Source organism: Ictalurus punctatus, chromosome 18, assembly GCF_001660625.3.
Source record: "Ictalurus punctatus breed USDA103 chromosome 18, Coco_2.0, whole genome shotgun sequence".
Classification (NCBI taxonomy): domain Eukaryota; kingdom Metazoa; phylum Chordata; class Actinopteri; order Siluriformes; family Ictaluridae; genus Ictalurus; species Ictalurus punctatus.
Window position 1 is genome coordinate 22,503,978 of NC_030433.2, and position 19,132 is coordinate 22,523,109.

At 43.1% G+C, this 19,132-nt stretch overlaps 1 protein-coding gene across 1 annotated transcript in view; it reads left to right on the top strand.

Annotated features, from left to right (window-relative positions):
- grk6 (G protein-coupled receptor kinase 6) overlaps positions 1-6,100 on the top strand; it is a 32,316-nt gene extending 26,216 nt beyond the window's left edge. The window contains exons 11-16 of the mRNA XM_017492207.3: positions 749-838; positions 2,639-2,847; positions 3,596-3,730; positions 4,456-4,593; positions 5,481-5,615; positions 5,872-6,100. Of these exons, the coding sequence (XP_017347696.1) occupies positions 749-838; positions 2,639-2,847; positions 3,596-3,730; positions 4,456-4,593; positions 5,481-5,615; positions 5,872-5,922 (758 nt within the window). The 3' untranslated portion in view covers positions 5,923-6,100. The remainder of the gene's footprint in view (positions 1-748; positions 839-2,638; positions 2,848-3,595; positions 3,731-4,455; positions 4,594-5,480; positions 5,616-5,871) is intronic.
- The last annotated feature ends 13,032 nt before the right edge of the window (positions 6,101-19,132 follow it).

A 19,132-nucleotide genomic window follows, 5' to 3' on the forward strand; every position in this document is an offset into this window, starting at 1 on the left:
TGTTTGTTGTTGTTGTTGTTTATTGCTGAGGACAGTCGATGTAAGTCTTAAAGTAACTCTAGTGTTTGTCCGATTACAATCTGTTACACGAGCACACCACAAGAGGGCGTAGAGTGCACTACGTTTCCTCGCAGATCCTGCAAAACACTTTGTAGTCCGACGACACTGTCCGGCACCGAGCCGACAGCGTGCGTCCTGCCCTTGACCACCACGGTGGCAGCCAGGACGTCTCCGGGGACGTCTCTGAAGATTCGTTTCCGACATCCGATCCTCCCTGTGGCTTCACTGAGCAGCGAGTCGAGCAGGGACGTTTCTAAAAAGAGGAAAGGAATGACCTCCCTGGAAGCGGCCGGAGTCTATGGATATGATTCCGTGGCTCTTTACGTCACGGAGGATTGATTGATTGATTTATTTATTTACGCGGCCCTGTCGCACCAGACACGGATATTAACGGCTTGCAAGGTATTCCGTGAGGAACGGGATCTTGTAACGATATATAACCACACGTTTAAACTCGTTCTCTGTGATCCAAGTGGCGAGTAAATCACAGATCCTGTTTCAGAGAGGACACAAATGCATACGCGGTATTTTACGACCGCCACGACGCGTAGATATCCGTGCAATAAATTGTATGACTCAGACAGAACTTGACATTTGTGGAACATGAAGGATTAAGCAAGTTATTACGTCACGATGTTTGTCATGTACTGACACGGCTCACTGTTCTGCTCCGTTTTCTTCCCCTCAGGTCACATACGCATATCAGACCTGGGCCTGGCCGTGCACGTACCCGAGGGCCAGACGATTAAAGGGCGCGTAGGCACTGTGGGATACATGGGTAAGAACCAGTTTCGAAATATACAGCATTGTTCATCGCAGGCTTACTTTAAAGGTTAATCTGGTCCATCAAATGAACATAAAATCCCTGTTCGGAAATAAGAGCGTGTTCTGGATTGTAATTCAGTCGGAAGATTTTGGTGGGGAAAAAAAGACCCGGTGTTCCACTTGGGGGCAAAATAGAGCAATAAAGTCTTTAAAGGCTTTAAACTCTGGATATAATAGCTGATCTGCTAATGAGGTGTAATTCTTCATTAGCAAGCCACACGTTTGACTTGATATACATGTCTTATTTATTTATTTTTTTAAACAAAAAAAACAAAACAACAACACCACGGCAACATGGGTGAATACTTGCACATTGACAAGTTTCTACCATTCGGGTAGATAAATGCAGGTACATGAAAAGATTTAAGAAGCGTTCTGGATGCGTTAACGGTCCGATCGTGTTTCTTTGCAGTGACAGGTCAGCTTTTCCTTCGGTTCAGTGCATGTATGTATATATACACACGCTACCGGTCAAAAGTTTAGACGCACTCATTCTTTATTTTTATCGACCCGATCTCTTGAGGAATTTCCCCGAGATGATTTTTAAACCGTATTAAAGGAGCCCCCGCCGACGCCGGACACTCATCGGCCGCGTTTCGGAAATATTTCCCTCCGAGTCGTCCGTTTAACAAGAATACTTTTTTCCGAAAATAAAACGTCCGTTTTCTGTAGAAACAAATGAATACGTCGATTATATTTTTGTCTGCGACACCGATTTCAAACGTTTAATCCCACAACTTCAGATCAGAAGCTTTTTCGGTCGAGTGTCTCTTTGTATATGAGGCAACTCTTGCTTAACTCCCTTTATATATTTATATCTATCCGTCGATGTCTGTTTATATTGTTGCATGTAAACATGACGTGCAATTCCTTTTCGTTTTAGTTGTAACTCACGATCACGATGGAACGACTCACAGAAACATCTAACGCTAGTGTCGTTAATCTCAGATTTTAAGATATTGATCCCCCCCCCCCCCCACCCCCCGCTCTTGTTTTTAATCGTCATGTCTTGCGGCGTTGCGTCGTGTCATGTCCGGTGACGGAAATAAAATAAAACGTAACAATGCGATCCACCGTTATATTAAACCCAAATGCAGCTCAGACTCAAAGTTACTCGTACATTATTTATTTATTTCCTTGTTTAATCTTGGAAAAAAATATTATACAAGGAAGCTGTGCTTTATAATAGTGTGGGTGGGGATGGAATTGAAAAACAGAGAGAAAATCGGAGTAAGGAAGACATAAAAGACGACCAACGAACACGACGGAATAAAGTGGATTATGTAGGATATTTATAATCACGTCGGTGGGGTGATTCTTTTTTATTATTATTTATTTAAAAAAGTAAATAAATGAATCGAATTCCGGATTTGGAACCCGGTGGAATTTGTTCTAGGTCTTTCCCAGGTCAGGACGAACCGGCGCGTCATCAAGCGTCGATGCACTGACTGCATCCGTTAGTTATTCCGAAGTAATATCCCCCCGTTCGAACGTAACGGAGTCACGGAGGCAATTTAATGCTGAACGGCTTGATAAACAAGCGGCTTCCTGCACAGCTTGATACAGTAAATGGAGGTCTCTTCTTGCACAGAAGGGTTTTCTGTCAGAGATGAGCTCTAGAGATGCGCCATATTGAAGATATCTCTCACACACACCCACCCACACACACACACACACACACACATTGCAAAATAATATCTCACGGTTAAATATGCGATTTGCTATCTACTAATGGATTTGTTCTGCTCGTCAGCCCCCGAGGTGGTGAAGAACGAGCGATACACGTTCAGTCCGGACTGGTGGGCTCTGGGATGTCTGCTGTACGAGATGATCGAGGGCCAGTCACCCTTCCAGCAGCGTAAGAAGAAAATCAAGCGCGAGGAGGTGGAGCGACTCGTCAAAGAGGTGGCCGAGGAGTACTCCAGCAAGTTCTCGGAGGAAGCCAAGTCCCTCTGCGAAATGGTCAGCGGCTCCCTGACGTCCCCTCGCACTCCTTATACACCTCGGCCGCTTTTTAACAGCGCCGCAGAGCAGCGTTACGGAAATCGTTTCTGTCATTATACGATTAAAAAAAAATGTAGCACTACGAGCAAGCCAGAGGTGACAGGGGCGAGGAAGAACCTCGAGAGGAACCAGTTCTCAAACCTAGGGAACGCTTCCTTGTTTGGGTGATAAGAGTGCGATCGTAAATAATCTCCCTCCCCTAGCGGTATACTATACCAAGTCGAGCCGTAAAATCCTACCCGTTGTGTACGTACCGCCCAGTGCGTGTCTTAAACACGGTTCTTCGGAAAAAAATCCATCACTCGAAACAGAAAATGGAGCGTAAAGAACTCTTTGTGCTCCCCCTGATTACCCAAGTCCTTGTTTTAAAGAAGAAAATCACACGAGCCCTTCGAGAGCATTTTAGCGTGTGATTGCCGGGCCCTCATGCTGGCACGTCGCTGATTGTTATGGCCTGAAGATAATATCCGAGCTGGCAGCTAATCAGCTAGCTAGGTGAAGTTTTATTCAAATTGTCAGAGAGAGGGAGAGAGATTGACTGAAGCGTCTGGGACTGGTGTGAAAAGTGGTACAGGAAATGTGGAACTGATCATGCTAATGAGAATCTCGATTCATGATGAGATGAATCAGAATAGAAAGGTGGTTATTAAAATAAATAAATAAATAAATAAATAACAGTTCCTCTTCACATCTTTTAATCCCACAGCTTCTGGTCAAAGACCCCAACGAGAGGCTCGGCTGTCAGGGAGGCGCCTCGGAGGTGAAGGCTCACCCCATCTTCCGCTCCATCAACTTCAAACGACTGGAAGCCGGCATGCTGGAAGCCCCTTTTATCCCTGATGTAAGTCTCTTACGGAGAGAATGCTTAAATAAGTTCACGTCGAGGGGAATCGTGAAGTCGAGCTCGAATGAAATAGTTTGTTATTCAGCTCATCAGTCACCACTCTTTCATATATATATATATATATATATATCGTTTTTTTTTTCCTATTTATATATTCAAACTTTCTTTTCATCTTTCTCTCAGCTCTTTCAGCTAGCAGTGTGGATTTCCCTTCACTCCTTCTTCTTCTTCTTCTTTAACTTATTACTACTACAGTGCTAGCTTCCGATAGCATAAATCACAGATCGTTACAAATTTAGCTCTTGTCTGTTTACGATCCTATCTAACATACGTACCTTCGCCGCTACACAAAAGACCAACCTGCCGCCGTTACTGTTATTTGAGGTGTTCCTCAGGGATCAGTCCTTGACCCTCTTCTTTTCTTTATTTACATACTGTATATATTAGCATGTGGGTGATACGCGGTTACACTCTTACTGTTTTCTCACACGTTTTCGCCGCGTGTCATATTCGTGCCTTTTAAAAAAATTTAAAAAATGGGCTGATAATGAATCATTTGTCTTATTATTCCGACCTCTCGTTAAAACCGATGAGCTACGGCTTGTGGTGAAGAGCTTTCATATCCTTTTTGAGCCTCACTTTAGCGTGACTGCCGAAATTCTTTCCTCCGTAGTTCTGTTTCTGCTAAAACTTTGGTCCTCTCGTTCCTTTCGCACCTTCAGCCTCAGGCCATCTACTGTAAGGACGTGCTGGACATCGAGCAGTTCTCCACTGTGAAGGGGGTGGAGCTCGAGCCCAAAGATGACTCCTTCTACAGCAAAGTGTCCACAGGCAGTGTCTCCATCCCCTGGCAAAACGAGGTGAGAGCTCCCAAAGCCCTTCTACTAAAGCCTGTCCACTCGACTCGGGCCGCCATCTTTGTCGACGCTCCCGGGTAGTTTTACCAGACGATGCTCCTATCCTACTCGATTGTGTAGAGACCCAGAGTATAAAACCGAAACGGATCAGCGACAGACTGCCCAAATTGAGCAGCGTAAATAATTAGTCGCTTCAGTAATACAAAAAAACAAACAAAACAACAACTTCCATGTATTTCAGGGACACCCGTATTTACAGCTGTTTCTATGGTAACGGTGATCATCAGGACTGAGAGTAGGCTGAATCCCAAATGGCTTTCTGCTCCCTACGTACATGCACGACAATGGCTTCTACATCCTGTGTAACGCGTCATAATCCCAAAAGGAAACGAGTCAGGATTCGTCCTGCGGCACAGCTAGCTCGGTAGCTAGCTCCTCGAAGCTTAGCTAAGCTAAGATAAAGCTTGGGGTCTAAACTCAGGAGGAAGTTGTATTTGTCGTGTAATTACCAGAGTGCTAACGTCTAAATAAAACTATATACGTTATGTAACGGTTCATGTGTAGCTAAAATTCTGTTGGCAGGCAATTTTGCTTCTCCCTAGAAATAAACTCACTTACCTTCCAATAGAGTACGACGATTTCAAGCTTGAAACGAGTCCCAGGTATGCAGAAATAGGCGTGATAATCGTGTATTTGTTTTAAAAGCTCTGATAAAGAGAAATACGAGTCGAATTCGCCCATAGTTATACTAGAAATTGTTTATTTACTTTTTCGCAGTGGTAAATCAGGGTGTGCTTCAGATTTGAGGCCAGCAGGGCAGATCTTCAAATCCGCAAACAGACGTCGAGATCAATAACGGACGTACCGTGTGTTTGTGTGATTCCTCTCAGATGATCGAGTCGGAGTGTTTTAAAGAACTGAACGTGTTGACCCTGGACGGCTCCGTGCCCCCGGACCTGGACTGGAGAGGACAGCCGTCTCCTCCGCCCAAACAGGGCCTGCTGCAGAGACTCTTCGGGAGACAGGTGAGCACGGCGCTGCGACATAACGAGCGACGGGTCAATATTGACGCGCTCGTTCCGGTACGTTTCCGTACCGTCTCTATAACGACAGCCCGTTTCAGAGAGACTTGTCCGGCCGACGCGTCGTATGAATCCTAATATCGAAAAAAAAAAAAAAAAGTACAGTCGTTTTACGCGGTTTAAGTTTTCTGGAGGTACGCCGGGATATCTGATTGTGTTTGACTTTTCCGTGTGACTTTTCTGTCATCTCCCCCTTCAGGACTGCTGTGGGAACTGCAGCGACAGCGATGAGGAGCCTACGAGGCTCTGAGGGCGTGGCCAGGCTCCAAGGCTCCTCCCCCCTGCCACCGGAGGATCTCATTTTGTTTACAACTTTTGCACATTTGTATTTTTAGGATAGCTCTATATAAACATTGGAATGTATATTTTCACTATATAGCCATGCGGTCGATGTTAACAAAAGTCAATGAAACGGGGGGGGGGGGGGGGGGGGGGATCGTCTGGATCAGCGTCCGTCATTACGGCAGAGTATTTCAGAAACGGCGTTCATCGACACGAAGGCTGACCGACCCACACAGCCCTGTCCCGTCTAATCAGCCTGCCACCGCCTCCTTGCGCCTTCTCTTCCTTCTTCTTCTTATTCTTCTTCTTCTTCTTGTTTTTTAATTGTTTATGTTTCGGTTTTCATTTTTTCTTCGACTAAACCACGTACATGTACAGTGTTTGCTCAGCCAAATTCTTTCCAAGAAGTGAGAAAGAAAGAAATTATGTTCACAGATATTTTTATATTTATATGTGTTTTATGATTATTTTATTTGATTTTTTATTATGATTTTCTTTTTTTTTTTTTCCCTCGTGGTAATCTCGACAATCAAATGACCATTTGTACAAAAGTTTTCACATGTGGGGGTTCGAAAGAAAAAAAAATACAACAACAACAACAACAACAACAACAAACCACACCGACATGAAGTGACTGAAGAACACGGACGCCTTCTCTTCTCATTCGGGCACGCGATCCAAACATTTCTATCCGTGGTCTCGGACGTACAGCGCGTGTGTGCGTGCGTGGCGTGTGTGTGTGTGTGTGTGTGTTATAGATTAATAGAGACACCTAGTAAACCAAATAGGCGTAATTTGCAAGTATTCGTCCACTCAAAAGCGTGTTACGTTGTAAATACACGACACTTATCTGTAAAGCCCTCGGTGTGTCTTCCTGCTGATTTCTCTCCGGATATTTTGAGAAACGATCATAATTAGTGTTGTAGGTGGTCAGTATGTTGCATGTCGAGTCTATGCATAAACCATCTAAATGCATAAACCATAACGCGTCTATAACTCGGCGTCCGTTACGTAGTCCGACTATTCATAACTTTTGCGTCGTCATAACTCGTAAGTCATCCTACAGTGCATCGTCGTCGTCATTTCGTGCATATGAGTAGATTTATTATGCATAACGTCATAGGGTTATTGCTGCTTTCCCAAAATTTGGGTCATGAATTTTTCAGAAATGAATACCACTATATATATATATATATATATATATATGTGTATATATATATACATATACATATATATATATACAGACACACACACACACACACACACACACATATATATATGATGTAATATTATCTCACTTGCCAAAAAAAAAGGAACAGTACCTTACATGCATCAGGCAGGTTAAGGCTTTTCATCCTCATGGCCTCGTATAGATTTGACCTGTCGATGCACTTAAGACCAAACCACTTTAATTTAGTCCTCCATCTCCATGGAAGGTGCCTTTAATGTTTTAAGGTACTCTTGTAATTAGTGTTTTTATATGGAATCGTGACAAACATGTTATTGTTTGTGTTGGCTTGGCTTTTTTTTTTTTGTTTTTTTTTGCTGCACATACACGTTCTTCTTCCTGCGCTGTTAATTTTACCTCATCTGTGTCCTGTGGATGTGCGTTTTCTGATCCGAGAAATTTCCTAGGCCCCCTCTGTTGAACTTTCGGACATGGGGGGCGGGGGGGGGGGGGGGGCAAACAAACAAACAAACAAACAAAACAAAACCGTCTTTCAGACCTCGGAAGCGTGCGCAACTTGAACTCTCTTTTCAGCCTACCTGTCCTATCCATCGAACTCCGAGGTCACGTCGATCGGCGTTCCCTCGGTTCACCTTTCTGCTCGAAACTCAAGTACATTCCAGTCTCTATACCGTACTGTACAGATGTAAAATCGAATTTAAGATTTTTTTGTTTGTTTGTTTGTTTGTTTTGTTTTGTTTTCTGTTTTATTTAGCAATAACAGGATTTTATAAATGTAACTACCACATATACGTGTATAAAGCGCGCGACACCGCAAGACTGAACTCCAGTTGACTCTCGTCGATGTGTCCCTGAGCCAGGCTTTAACACTGTGAAGGAGGAGATTTGCTGATTTCTGTCACAGTTGTATAATTTTGTTTTGGTTTTTGTTTTCCTCGTACGCAATGCACTGATGTATTTTTACGTGTACATATAAAGTGTTTATGTATGTGCGTTTGCCTAAATGCGGCGTGTATGTGGACGTATGTATGCGTGTGTGTGTGTGTGTGTGTGTGTGTGTGTGTGTGTGCGCGCGCTTGTTTTTGCACTGCATGTGCCCATATTGTTGATCATAACCACTAGCTGATGCCATTGTGTTATGCCCTGTATGAGGGGGAAAATGTTACCATACTACTGCTAAGGGAGCTGTGAGTCATATATTGCTTTCTGAACTGTAACTTTGGCCATATGGTAATACTCATCGTTTCAAATATCTTTTACGTACATTTCATTTTTACCTCATTTCGGAAGTGGCGGAAGTGCAACCGATCGAAAATGCTGAAAATAAAGACTCCTCCTTAAACCAATACGTAAATATGACACACTGGTGCTTATTTAAGTCGTCTTGGTGGGCCATTCTTCTTATTATTTTCTGCAGAAACTTCGGCTGTGTTCATTTGAGCAGGAATAAAGACATGCTATAAAGTTTTTTAAAAAAAAATATTTTGTTGCTATTTTAATGTTTATTATGGTGATGATTATGGTGAACGCTGTAGACACTGTAGATCCACTACAACTTTATAAAATGGACATAGAGTAGACTTGGGTTGCATTAACGCATGATGATATTGTGAACCAGGCGTGGTGGAGGACATCTGGAGAACATCTGCGAATAACGTCATGAGGATCAGGAGTTCCCGAGGACCCTAGGACTGCGACGAAAGATGCTCGGAGATGATCGTCTCGCTCACGCTGCTTCGAGAGCTTATGATGACCTGGTAAAATCCCGAGAAGGTTCATGGAGACCAAGGTAGCAGCAGCAGCAGGACAGATTTCCTGGACGGTTGCGCCTCATAGTGTTTTCGCACTTGGCCCGAATACTTGAGTCTGTACCTATGACCCATTCTGGGCTTGTTTGGGGAAGAGGCTCGTAAATCACGTAGAAGGATATCTTCCGAACCACAGATTGATCGCCACACTTCCATATTTCGCTCCGGTATAAGATTTTGACCCACGTAGACGAAACTCTTCACCTCATACCACAAATTATTATGCTCCGATCCAATGGACGTCTGGTTTTATATCTCGGTAATGAACTTCACCATGATTTGGTGGAAGTGAAATCCCTGACCAGCTTTCCCGCTTCACCAAATGTACCAAAATCTTGGGCGCGAGTTTGGAAGAAGGTCTCATGTGGAGGAGATACTCCTTGTAGATTGGTGTGTCACGGTAGGGGTTGGGCAACAAGTCTGTCTAAGGGGTAATACGTCATAATGTCCACTCAATTGTGTGCTAATCTCATTTTAGGAAACAACCTGTTTCTTACCACCATTGCAAATTAATCAGCTGGTCTGAAGATCAAATGGTTGCCAATGGTCCGTCCAGTCACAGCAAGAAAAGTCCTGCAGGCTCACCCTCATTGAAGGCTGTACGTAGAACAGGCTGAGTCATAAAGTTAGTGCAGAAAAACCTCGATTCAACCATAATGGAACCCCAGAATCACCCGGCCATCAATGCAGCTTATCTTCAGATCCAATTCCCAACTCTCTTTGCTGTGGTGATTGCTAGCACGAAGGCAGCCTTCAAGGACGTCTACGTCAGGTCGATCGTGCGTAGGCCCATAGGGAGGCTCTTTAAAAGAGTGCACCGGACACACGATTCCTAGGGGACCGCTGTGGACGGAGATGCCTTGCCCCATTTAAAAACACAAGTAATAAGCCTGTGGTACCGCAGAGAGAGAGAGAGAGAGAGAGAGAGAGAGAGAGAGTCTGCGAACAGTCTGTGAAGAAAGGTCAAGATCCTAGACATCGGTTAACGCACAGGGTCCAAAGCAGTTGCAGAACAATTCACTGAAGCGTCTGTGATGATTATTTCTCTGTCAGACAAGATCATGTTTCGTTCTGTGGCGTTTAGGGTCCAGTCGCAGGCTGATGACTCATCTCCTCAGGAATTCAGTTCTACTGAGCCCTAGAGGAATCACTGATGAAGCTTGAATCATCAATCCAAGCATTCTCAACAAAAGCAGGGTCCTGTTCGGTGATGTATGATGTGCTTTGGTGTTCCCGTGAGCGTTCCTCGTTCTGAGTGCCTGAGCACCGCAGCGTGAGAAGGTCGGCGTGATCAAATACAAATGCGTCGTAAACACAAACAGCAGTAAGTGTTACGAGCAAAGCAGGAGAGCTGCACGGGACAATGCTGAAGTTCACCGGGATCAGAAGTTGAAAACATACAGAAAGGTGTACCGAACCGGCGCTGAGTATCGGGTGATGTTCCGTGTACGCGGTGCCTTTTTGTCATGCCGATGGCGTGTGTACGTTTTGGTTTCATCTGACCACAAAACAATAGCAATAGCGAATGTATTCGTATTTCTAACGTCGACTGTGTCAGGAAGAGCTTCTTTCTTGTCTTGCTCCAAAAACAGCTCGTTATTATGGAAGTAGCGTTTAACGTTTGATTTTGAATCAACGGATTAATTCCAAAACCGGCTTTTCCCACCACGTCGTCGCGTAACGACCGCGTGCTTAAGGGTCAGATTGGCAGATTTCCTACTCTTTCAGATATGTTAAGAATTTTGCTATGGCTTTAGTTCCTGAGACGTTTCCCATGGTAATGGATGTCAGGGATTTTACATGTTTGCAACCTTTAATTTATACCTCAGGGGGAAACAAGACATTATTAAATGGAACAAATGCGTTCATGATGAAACGCTAATGACAAAAAAATAAAAAAAATTCTCAATGACAATTTGTTTGCATTTATTAAAAATATTCCTTAGGGGTGTCAGTAATTATGGCACATAAAAGATTTGGAGGGGAAAAAAAATGTTGATTTACTCTTTTTTTAAAAAAATAGTTCTAATAAGAAAAATTTGAGTTAGAATAACTCAAAAACCTAGAATACAGATAGGTTTCTCTGTCTGAGTGGAAATCTAAATTGAATAAATGTACATGTATAATTATATCTAATTATTTTCCCCAAAATTATTCTGCACTGTGGTTCTGAAACAGCCTGAGAATAGTGTTTACTTTTTACATAAATTCTTCATTTTTACTTTTCGCTTTTTTTTTTTTTTTTTTTTCCTTTTTGTTTTCTTTTTTTTAAACAAAAATGATTGGTCAACTTTCTAATTTTTGAAAGGGAATTTACGATATTATTTGGCATTGTCTAATGAAGACTACTGTATGTACAAACCCTGACTTCATAACCAATTCACTAAATACACATTTTAATTCAAATAAAGACCTGCTTTATTTACGTAATCCATAATAGATTATTCACTGCTATCCTCGATGTCTGTTTTCTTGGTAACAGATCTTAAAACCAGCTTTTTTCTTTGTATTTCTGGTTAATTTTCACATTTTGCATTTTGTTTCATGAGCTCAGCTGGCCTTTCCAACTTGCTGCCCACTTTTTTTTGGGGGGGGGGGGGTGGGGGGGGTTCTTAAAGGGATTTCCGGCTGAGCTCTTGTGCAAGAATTCCTAAAATAGGTCGGTAAAAACATATATAGACATACGCGCACACACATATATAAATAAACCAACATATTTAGACGTACACGATGTCGTGGCTTCGGAATATTTCTTTCTCAATCGATGCTTTCCATTTTTACCACTTTCTAATGGCCATATGTGCGGAATATTTTTGTCATCTAATCAGCACGCTAGTCAGAGCGTACGCAAGTCATCGAGCTGAGATAACGCTAAAATTCATAAGAAACACGCCATACAAAATGGCGAGGTAAATGGAACATGGATTTCAATCAAAACATTCACTTTTTTTTTCTGCCTGGTTGTGCGAAACCCCCCCCCCTTCAATTTCAAAATGGTTCTGTATACTTTTAACATATTCGGACATACGGTATTCTACATCATACAGAACTCTTATTCAAAAAGGGTAAATATCCAGCAAAAAAGGAAAGAAAAATGTATTCAAGAATTTACATCATTTATAACAGATGAAATTAATTTAGTGTCATATTTTCACGTGAAAAAGTAGCTTTTATTAAGTAGCGGAACTCTTAGAAAGTGATTTTCTTTTTAACGCATCTATGCCGTTTTCATTCGATCTCAATCGACTCACGCTGACTGACTCACGGAATAATGGATCTTATAAAACAACAAATATTTACCATTCGCAAGAATTCGAACGGGCCTAGCCAAGAACGCTAGCTACTGGAATCGATGCTAGTCTAACCTTAGCAAAGAAAACAAGCTAACTTGGTTCAGCATTGCCAGTTGAGGTTCGCAAAGTAGCAAAACATACTTCAACGTGCTTCTAGACGGAGTTTAGACGTCTCATTTTATACGAGTCTTCGTTTACTCCAGCATATTAAAACATTTTAGTGAGGCGCTAATCCTCAACTTCCACACTGCATTACGGTGTTATCCACCGTTTTCAAACACATACGGGTAGCTTCAGCGCTAACTGCTCTTTGTATTGGTGCGACTATTGATCGTTTCTTCTAGATATAATATGTAGAAATACCAGATTCGCTTTACTTTGGATCCCGCGGGTGTACTGATACTTAGCTTCGAACCGTAACTACCTGATTAGCTCAACAATCTGCATGTTGTGTCTGTGTGCCGAAAAAAAAAAAACTCCCACAAATATTCAGTGTTGATCTAATGATTGTGTGATGAGTCATGGCTAACTAATGGCTAACTGCTGATTCATTACACCGGGGCTGTGATTTGCAACAGAGTGGTGTATATAAGTGTCTATTACAGATATTAATAGGCCACGCCTCTAGTGCGAATAGAGAACATTTTTCACAATATTGCGATATTCTTTGTACATCACAGCATGCCAGGCGCCATTTCGGTCTTTTCTCCCGGCAGGCCGAGATCTTAGCTGTGTTCTTCCTCACCCTCCTCACACCGTGTCTCTCTGTTCCTGCTGTCTCTCTCCCTCACACCTCTCTCACTCTCTCTGCTGCTGCAATCCTCCTTTCGGTTGCCCAGCAACGCTCTTTAGAAGGAATTAAAAAAAAAAAAAGTATTAAAGTAATGGCGCAAGCATATTCTTTTCAGTTTTTGAACCTGGAACGAGAAGAGAGCGTGCGCGTCGAGTGTGCTGCTGTGCACACGCACGACACAAGCACCGATCCTCGTCATAGAGACCACACACTCTGCACGTTTAAGTGTTTTTCCATCTCTAACCCGACTCATAACACACCATGAAGCGCCTCGTTTAAGGGCTCGGTTGTTAGGGGCTGATTTGAGTCAGCTGTCTTGGAGTACTGGAACCACAGTAATAGACAGTGTTTTGGGTTATTTGGATATAAATTTGAAAATCATAAATCTTTTTTTTTTTTTTTTTTTTTTTAAAAAGGCCTCGTTTCACTGACCACAAGGTAGCGAAAAGAGAAAAAGGAACACTTCTGTCCTCTCTCTCTCAAGCTAGAAGTGGTTTCACTGGGTTCATGGAAACATTCGCTGGAGAAAAGTGTCCTCAGTGGCACAGATGACCTTTTTATATCATACTGTATACTCACCGACCAAAACACGTGCACATTTATGCAATTATCCGATCGACCAATCGTGCGGCAGCGGCACAAGGCATAAAATCGTACAGATACGGGTCGAGAGCTTCAGTTAAAATTCAACATCGAGGGAAAAAAATGCGATCTCAGTGACTTCGACTTAGTCGTTGGTGCTAAAAGGGCTGGTTTGAGCATTGATCTCCTGGGAGTTTCACACACTACACAAAACCGAAAAAATTTAAAATTGCCCGGCGAATAGTCCGAGGTGACAGGAAGGCTACGGTAACTCAAATAAGGGCAGTGATGGCTTAGCGGTTACTGATCGGAAGGTCGGGGGTTCAAGCCCCGAGGCTGCCAAGCTCTGTGTTACTGATCCTAAGGTCGGGGGTCCAAGCCCCATCACTGCCAAGCTGCCACTGTTGTACCCTTCAGCAAAGCCCTTAACTCTCTCTGCTCCAGGGGGTGCTGTATCACGGCTGACCCTGCACTCTGACCCCAACTTCCAACACGTAATGTATACGTGATCAATAAAGACTCATTATCATCATAACCACTCTTTACAACCATGGTGAGCGGAAAAGCATCTCAAAACGCTATACGGTAAAACTATCGTTTAAAAAATGTCTTTTCTTGGTAATGAATTTCAGTGTTTTGTAGGTGATACACTGTATGTTTCATCAGTTTACGCATTCAGAGTTGACCTTTCCCATACTGTTAACGCTGTAAATGAACACATTTAAGAGGAGTTGGTGATGTGTTATGTCACTAAACTACATCTTTTTTTGGGGGGGTTGCCATCGGACTAAACGTAACGTGGATCGTCACCTAAAATGACTTCGACGCGTCTGATCCATAGCACGACGATCTGTACAAACCGAACCAAAAATATCTTTTACTACTACTACTACTACTACTACTACTACGTTTTCTCAATATTACTGACCCAATGTTATGAATTCATGCAGCAAGAGCCCAAAGGAAGAGATTGTTGATCAAAGCTTTGTCGAGGTGCTAGTGGAATAAACGTAGGTGGAAATGAATAGGAGATGGAAAAAAAAAAAAAAAAAAAAAAAAAAGATGGCCGGCGGTGCAATTACAGTCTCCAGTCATTTTTGAGTCAGAAGCACGATTTTTATTGAAATGCAGACAATCTTGCGCTGATGTGTCCAAACAGTCACTTATGTAAAAATAGAGCAGCTCAGAGATGATGGAGGACGGCGTTCACATGGCGTGTGACGCATTTCGTTCTCACAAACACGCATATACAGAGTGTAAGGGTTCGGCACTTACTCACTTACACAATGGCTCTTCTTGTCTCAAGTGTGTGACGCCGTGTTACCGAATACAGCTCAATTCTGAATTACAACGTCATGGAATTTGAGTAATGCACCAAATATCCCAGGACTGACACAGGAGTAATCTGTGGTTACACAGAAACAAGACGAGTGTTAACTGGAATCCACTCGGGTGCATTTATTTCCTCGCCAGTGTTACTTGTAAGACACTTTGAATGAAAGTGTCTGTCAGAATTAATGATAGGTTATACTTTGGGCTTGTCTGTACTAGGCACTTGGCAGTCATTCAGGCACAGGGGGCGTGGCCTTTCTCTTTCTCTTGGCGAAACAGCGTGTCACATTTTCCTGAGTCACACGAGGTTTTCATTCAAACTGAGTCATATTCTGGGTAATTATGCGCTGGCCTGGGAGAATCCTTCACATGGACACATCGGGATATTTTCTACTTTGTGAAGTTATGAACAGTGCAGATTTCAGATCTGGACTGAAATAGGTTTGGCTTTTGCACATAACTCAAGTAAAAAAAAAAAAAAAAAAAAATATTTATTTATTTATTTACTTATTTATTTTTTTGCTGTGGTGTATTTTATAAATCGATTTTTTTTATTCATTGTTGTGAACTAAGATTAAAAACATGTTCTGAAATTACGGGTCAAGGTTTTGAGATTTAAAAAATATATATATATGAAATATTCAGAACCCTAAATACCAATCTCCATCCATCCATTCATCTTCTATACCGCTTATCCTTCACTTCAGGGTCACGGGGAAACCTGGAGTCTATCCCAGGGAGCATTGGGCACGAGGCGGGGTACACCCTGGACAGGGTGCCAGTCCATCGCAGGGCACAATCACATACACACTCACACACCCATTCATACACTACGGACACTTTGGACACGCCAGTCAACGTACCATGCATGTCTTTGGACTGGGGGAGGAAACCGGAGTACCTGAAGGAAACCCCCGCAGCACGGGGAGAACAGGCCCCGGTGGGAATCGAACCCCTGACCCTGGAGGTGTGAGGCGAACGTGCTAACCTCTTTGCACGTTTCCATGGTTTCCTCCGGGTTCGGCAGTTTCCTCCGACCTCCTGAAAACATGGCTAAATTGCCACTAGATGTAAATGAGTGTCTGAATGTGTGTGTTCATGGACTGACATTCCCATCCACGTTGAATTCTCTCTCTCCATACTCCCGCCAGTGTTCCTGAGAAAGGCTCCGGATCCACCGCAACCCCGTTACTGAAGCTGAATGAAGGAATATATTAGTAGCCATATTTGGCACTAGTCTTCCTACTCTTGAGAATAATGGCAATAGAAATAAGAACGCACTAGAGAAAAAACTTGAAGTGGAACAAAATGACCCAAGTTCTCCTCTTCAAACAGAAAAGATTTGCTCGGAAAGGAACTCAAGGTTGATGGCTCTGAAACACCTCTTCCCTCTAAAGCACAAGAAACTCTGTGAGTGTGTCTGTGAGATGAAAGGGAGGGAGCGAGGGAACGGGAAATCAGACAATCAGAGGGAACAAAATAGCTCGGTGAAATGGAAGCATTCTTACGGGGCATGTGAAGAGCCACTGCTCTTGGAATCTAATGGGGAATAGATTTCAATCTTATTCCAATTACTCCAAATAAATAAAATAAAAGACCCCCCCCCTCTCAGATCTGCTGTAGACGAATATGTCGGCTGAGACGCCGAAGAGACGTGAGGTTTTCAGCTTCACGAACTTCACAAACAGGGTCGTTCTCATTTTTAAGGTTTCTCTCAAAGCTTGTTGAATGAAATCTGACATGGTTCTCCGTGTGAGGGTTTTTCTGAAGCGTGATCTGTTTACTTTTGAGTTTTACGTCAGGGGTTTGATTCCCGCTGCTGTCATGTGAGTGCGGAGTTGGTATGTTCCCCCCGTGCTGCGGGGGTTTCCTCCGGGTACTCCGGTTTCCTCCCCCAGTCCAAAGACACGCACGGTAGGCTGATTGGCGTGTCCAAAGTGTCTGTAGTGTATGAATGGGTGTGTGAGTGTGTATGTGATTGTGCCCTGCGATGGATTGGCACCCTGTCCAGGGTGTACCCCGCCTCGTGCCCGATGCTCCCTGGGATAGGCTCCAGGTTTCCCCGTGACCCTGTAGGATAAGCGGTATAGAAGATGGATGGATTTATGGATGGATTTCTGTGCTTATTAGCGCTTCATGATTAATCAAATCAATCTGAGACGCGTCTCACGGACTCGTTCTGATCATGAGCACTGTAGTGATGAATGTCGCTAAGGTCAGAGAAACACTCACAGTCATCATGAAAACACTCAAACACAGTTTAGTAATAACACATGCAAGACTTTGCGAGTAGACAACGCAGAGCACGGGACTCAGGGAGAGGTGAGATGCACAGCGGCTGTCTTCAGGGTGGTGCTGGAACAGAAACGAAACAGGAAACAGGTGACCGTTTTGCATATTTACAAATCTGCCGCAATGCAAAATTGTCAAGCCATTATCAAACTCGGAGGAGAATGCTCCGCCTTGACATCTGTAAGGACCTGATCACTGACTGTAAGTAACAAAGCAACTACTTGAGCGGCAGAAATCTCACCTACAGCCTACGCAAAGCAATTTCACCAGATTAGCCAGTGTATCGTTAGCATGCAGAAGTATACTGTAGTGATAGATGAAATGTATCATGTATCAAATATATCATGTTTTGTCTACAGACCCCATAGAGGGCACGTTCTCATGTTCCATCTATAATGGGGCACCCTAGAGGGCATTTTGTCTATAGTAAGGGCACCCTTGAGGGCACTTTATCATGTTTTCTCCACTGAAAGTGCATTTCATAATGTTCTGTCTAGAAGCGGGGCACCCTAGAGGGCACTTCATCGCATTTTATCTACAGTAAGGGCACCCTAGAGGGCACATCATTACGTTCTCTCCATTGCAAGGGAACCCTAGAGGGCACTTCACTGTAGATAAAATGTGATAAAGTGCCCTCTAGGGTGTCCTTAACACATTTTATCTTCAGCAAGTGCACCTTAAAGGGCACATCATTAAATTTTATTTACAGTAGGGTACCCCAGAGGGCACTTTATCATGTTTCTCCACTGAAAAGGCACTTCATCATGTTTTCTCACACATAGCGCCACCCTAGAGCGCACGTCATCACATTTCATCTACAGTCAGGGCACCCTAGGGGGCAGTTTATCGCATTTATTACAGTCAGGGTGCCCTAGGGGGGCACTTTAACATGTTTTATCTTTAGCGAGTGCACCCTAGTGGGCGGTTTATCACATTCTATCTACAGTTGGAGCACCCTTGAGGGCGCTTAATCATGTTTTCTCCACTGTAAGAGCACTTTATCATGTTTTTTCTACAGTAGGGCCCCCCTAGAGGGCACTTTATCATGTTTTCTCCACTGTAAGAGCACTTTATCATGTTTTTTTCTACAGTAGGGCCCCCCTAGAGGGCACTTTATCATGTTTTCTCCACTGTAAGAGCACTTTATCATGTTTTTTTCTACAGTAGGGCCCCCCTAGAGGGCACTTTATCATGTTTTCTCCACTGTAAGAGCACTTTATCATGTTTTTTTCTACAGTAGGGCCCCCCTAGAGGGCACTTTATCATGTTTTCTCCACTGTAAGAGCACTTTATCATGTTTTTTTCTACAGTAGGGCCCCCCTAGAGGGCACTTTATCATGTTTTCTCCACTGTAAGAGCACTTTATCATGTTTTTTTCTACAGTAGGGCCCCCCTAGAGGGCACTTTATCATGTTTTCTCCACTGTAAGAGCACTTTATCATGTTTTTTTCTACAGTAGGGCCCCCCTAGAGGGCACTTTAACATGTTTTTATCTTCAGTTGGTATGGTATTTTCGACCACTGCGGGACCAGTGAGCCCATCAGTGCACCCAGTGTTCCGAGGCGTGGCTCTGGATCCAAGGCAGATGAAAGGATGAATGAACGAATCAGAACTATTTACACCCAAAATACCAGTTGTTAAGAATAATTAAAAGCTTTTTTCCTCTTTTCATAGTACCGAAAACATGTAGATGAGAAGAGAAAGAGATGTCTTGAGAGAAACAGTCGACTTCTTTGGCTGGAGGATGGACGTTCCTGTGGAAAGGTGTGATGCAGAGGAGAGGATTTATGTTTCATCATAAACATTCGTGTCGTGAACACAGTCCCATCAGTGTCCATGACTCAGGTTCGAAGAAACCGTAATTATTATTATTATTATTATTATTATTA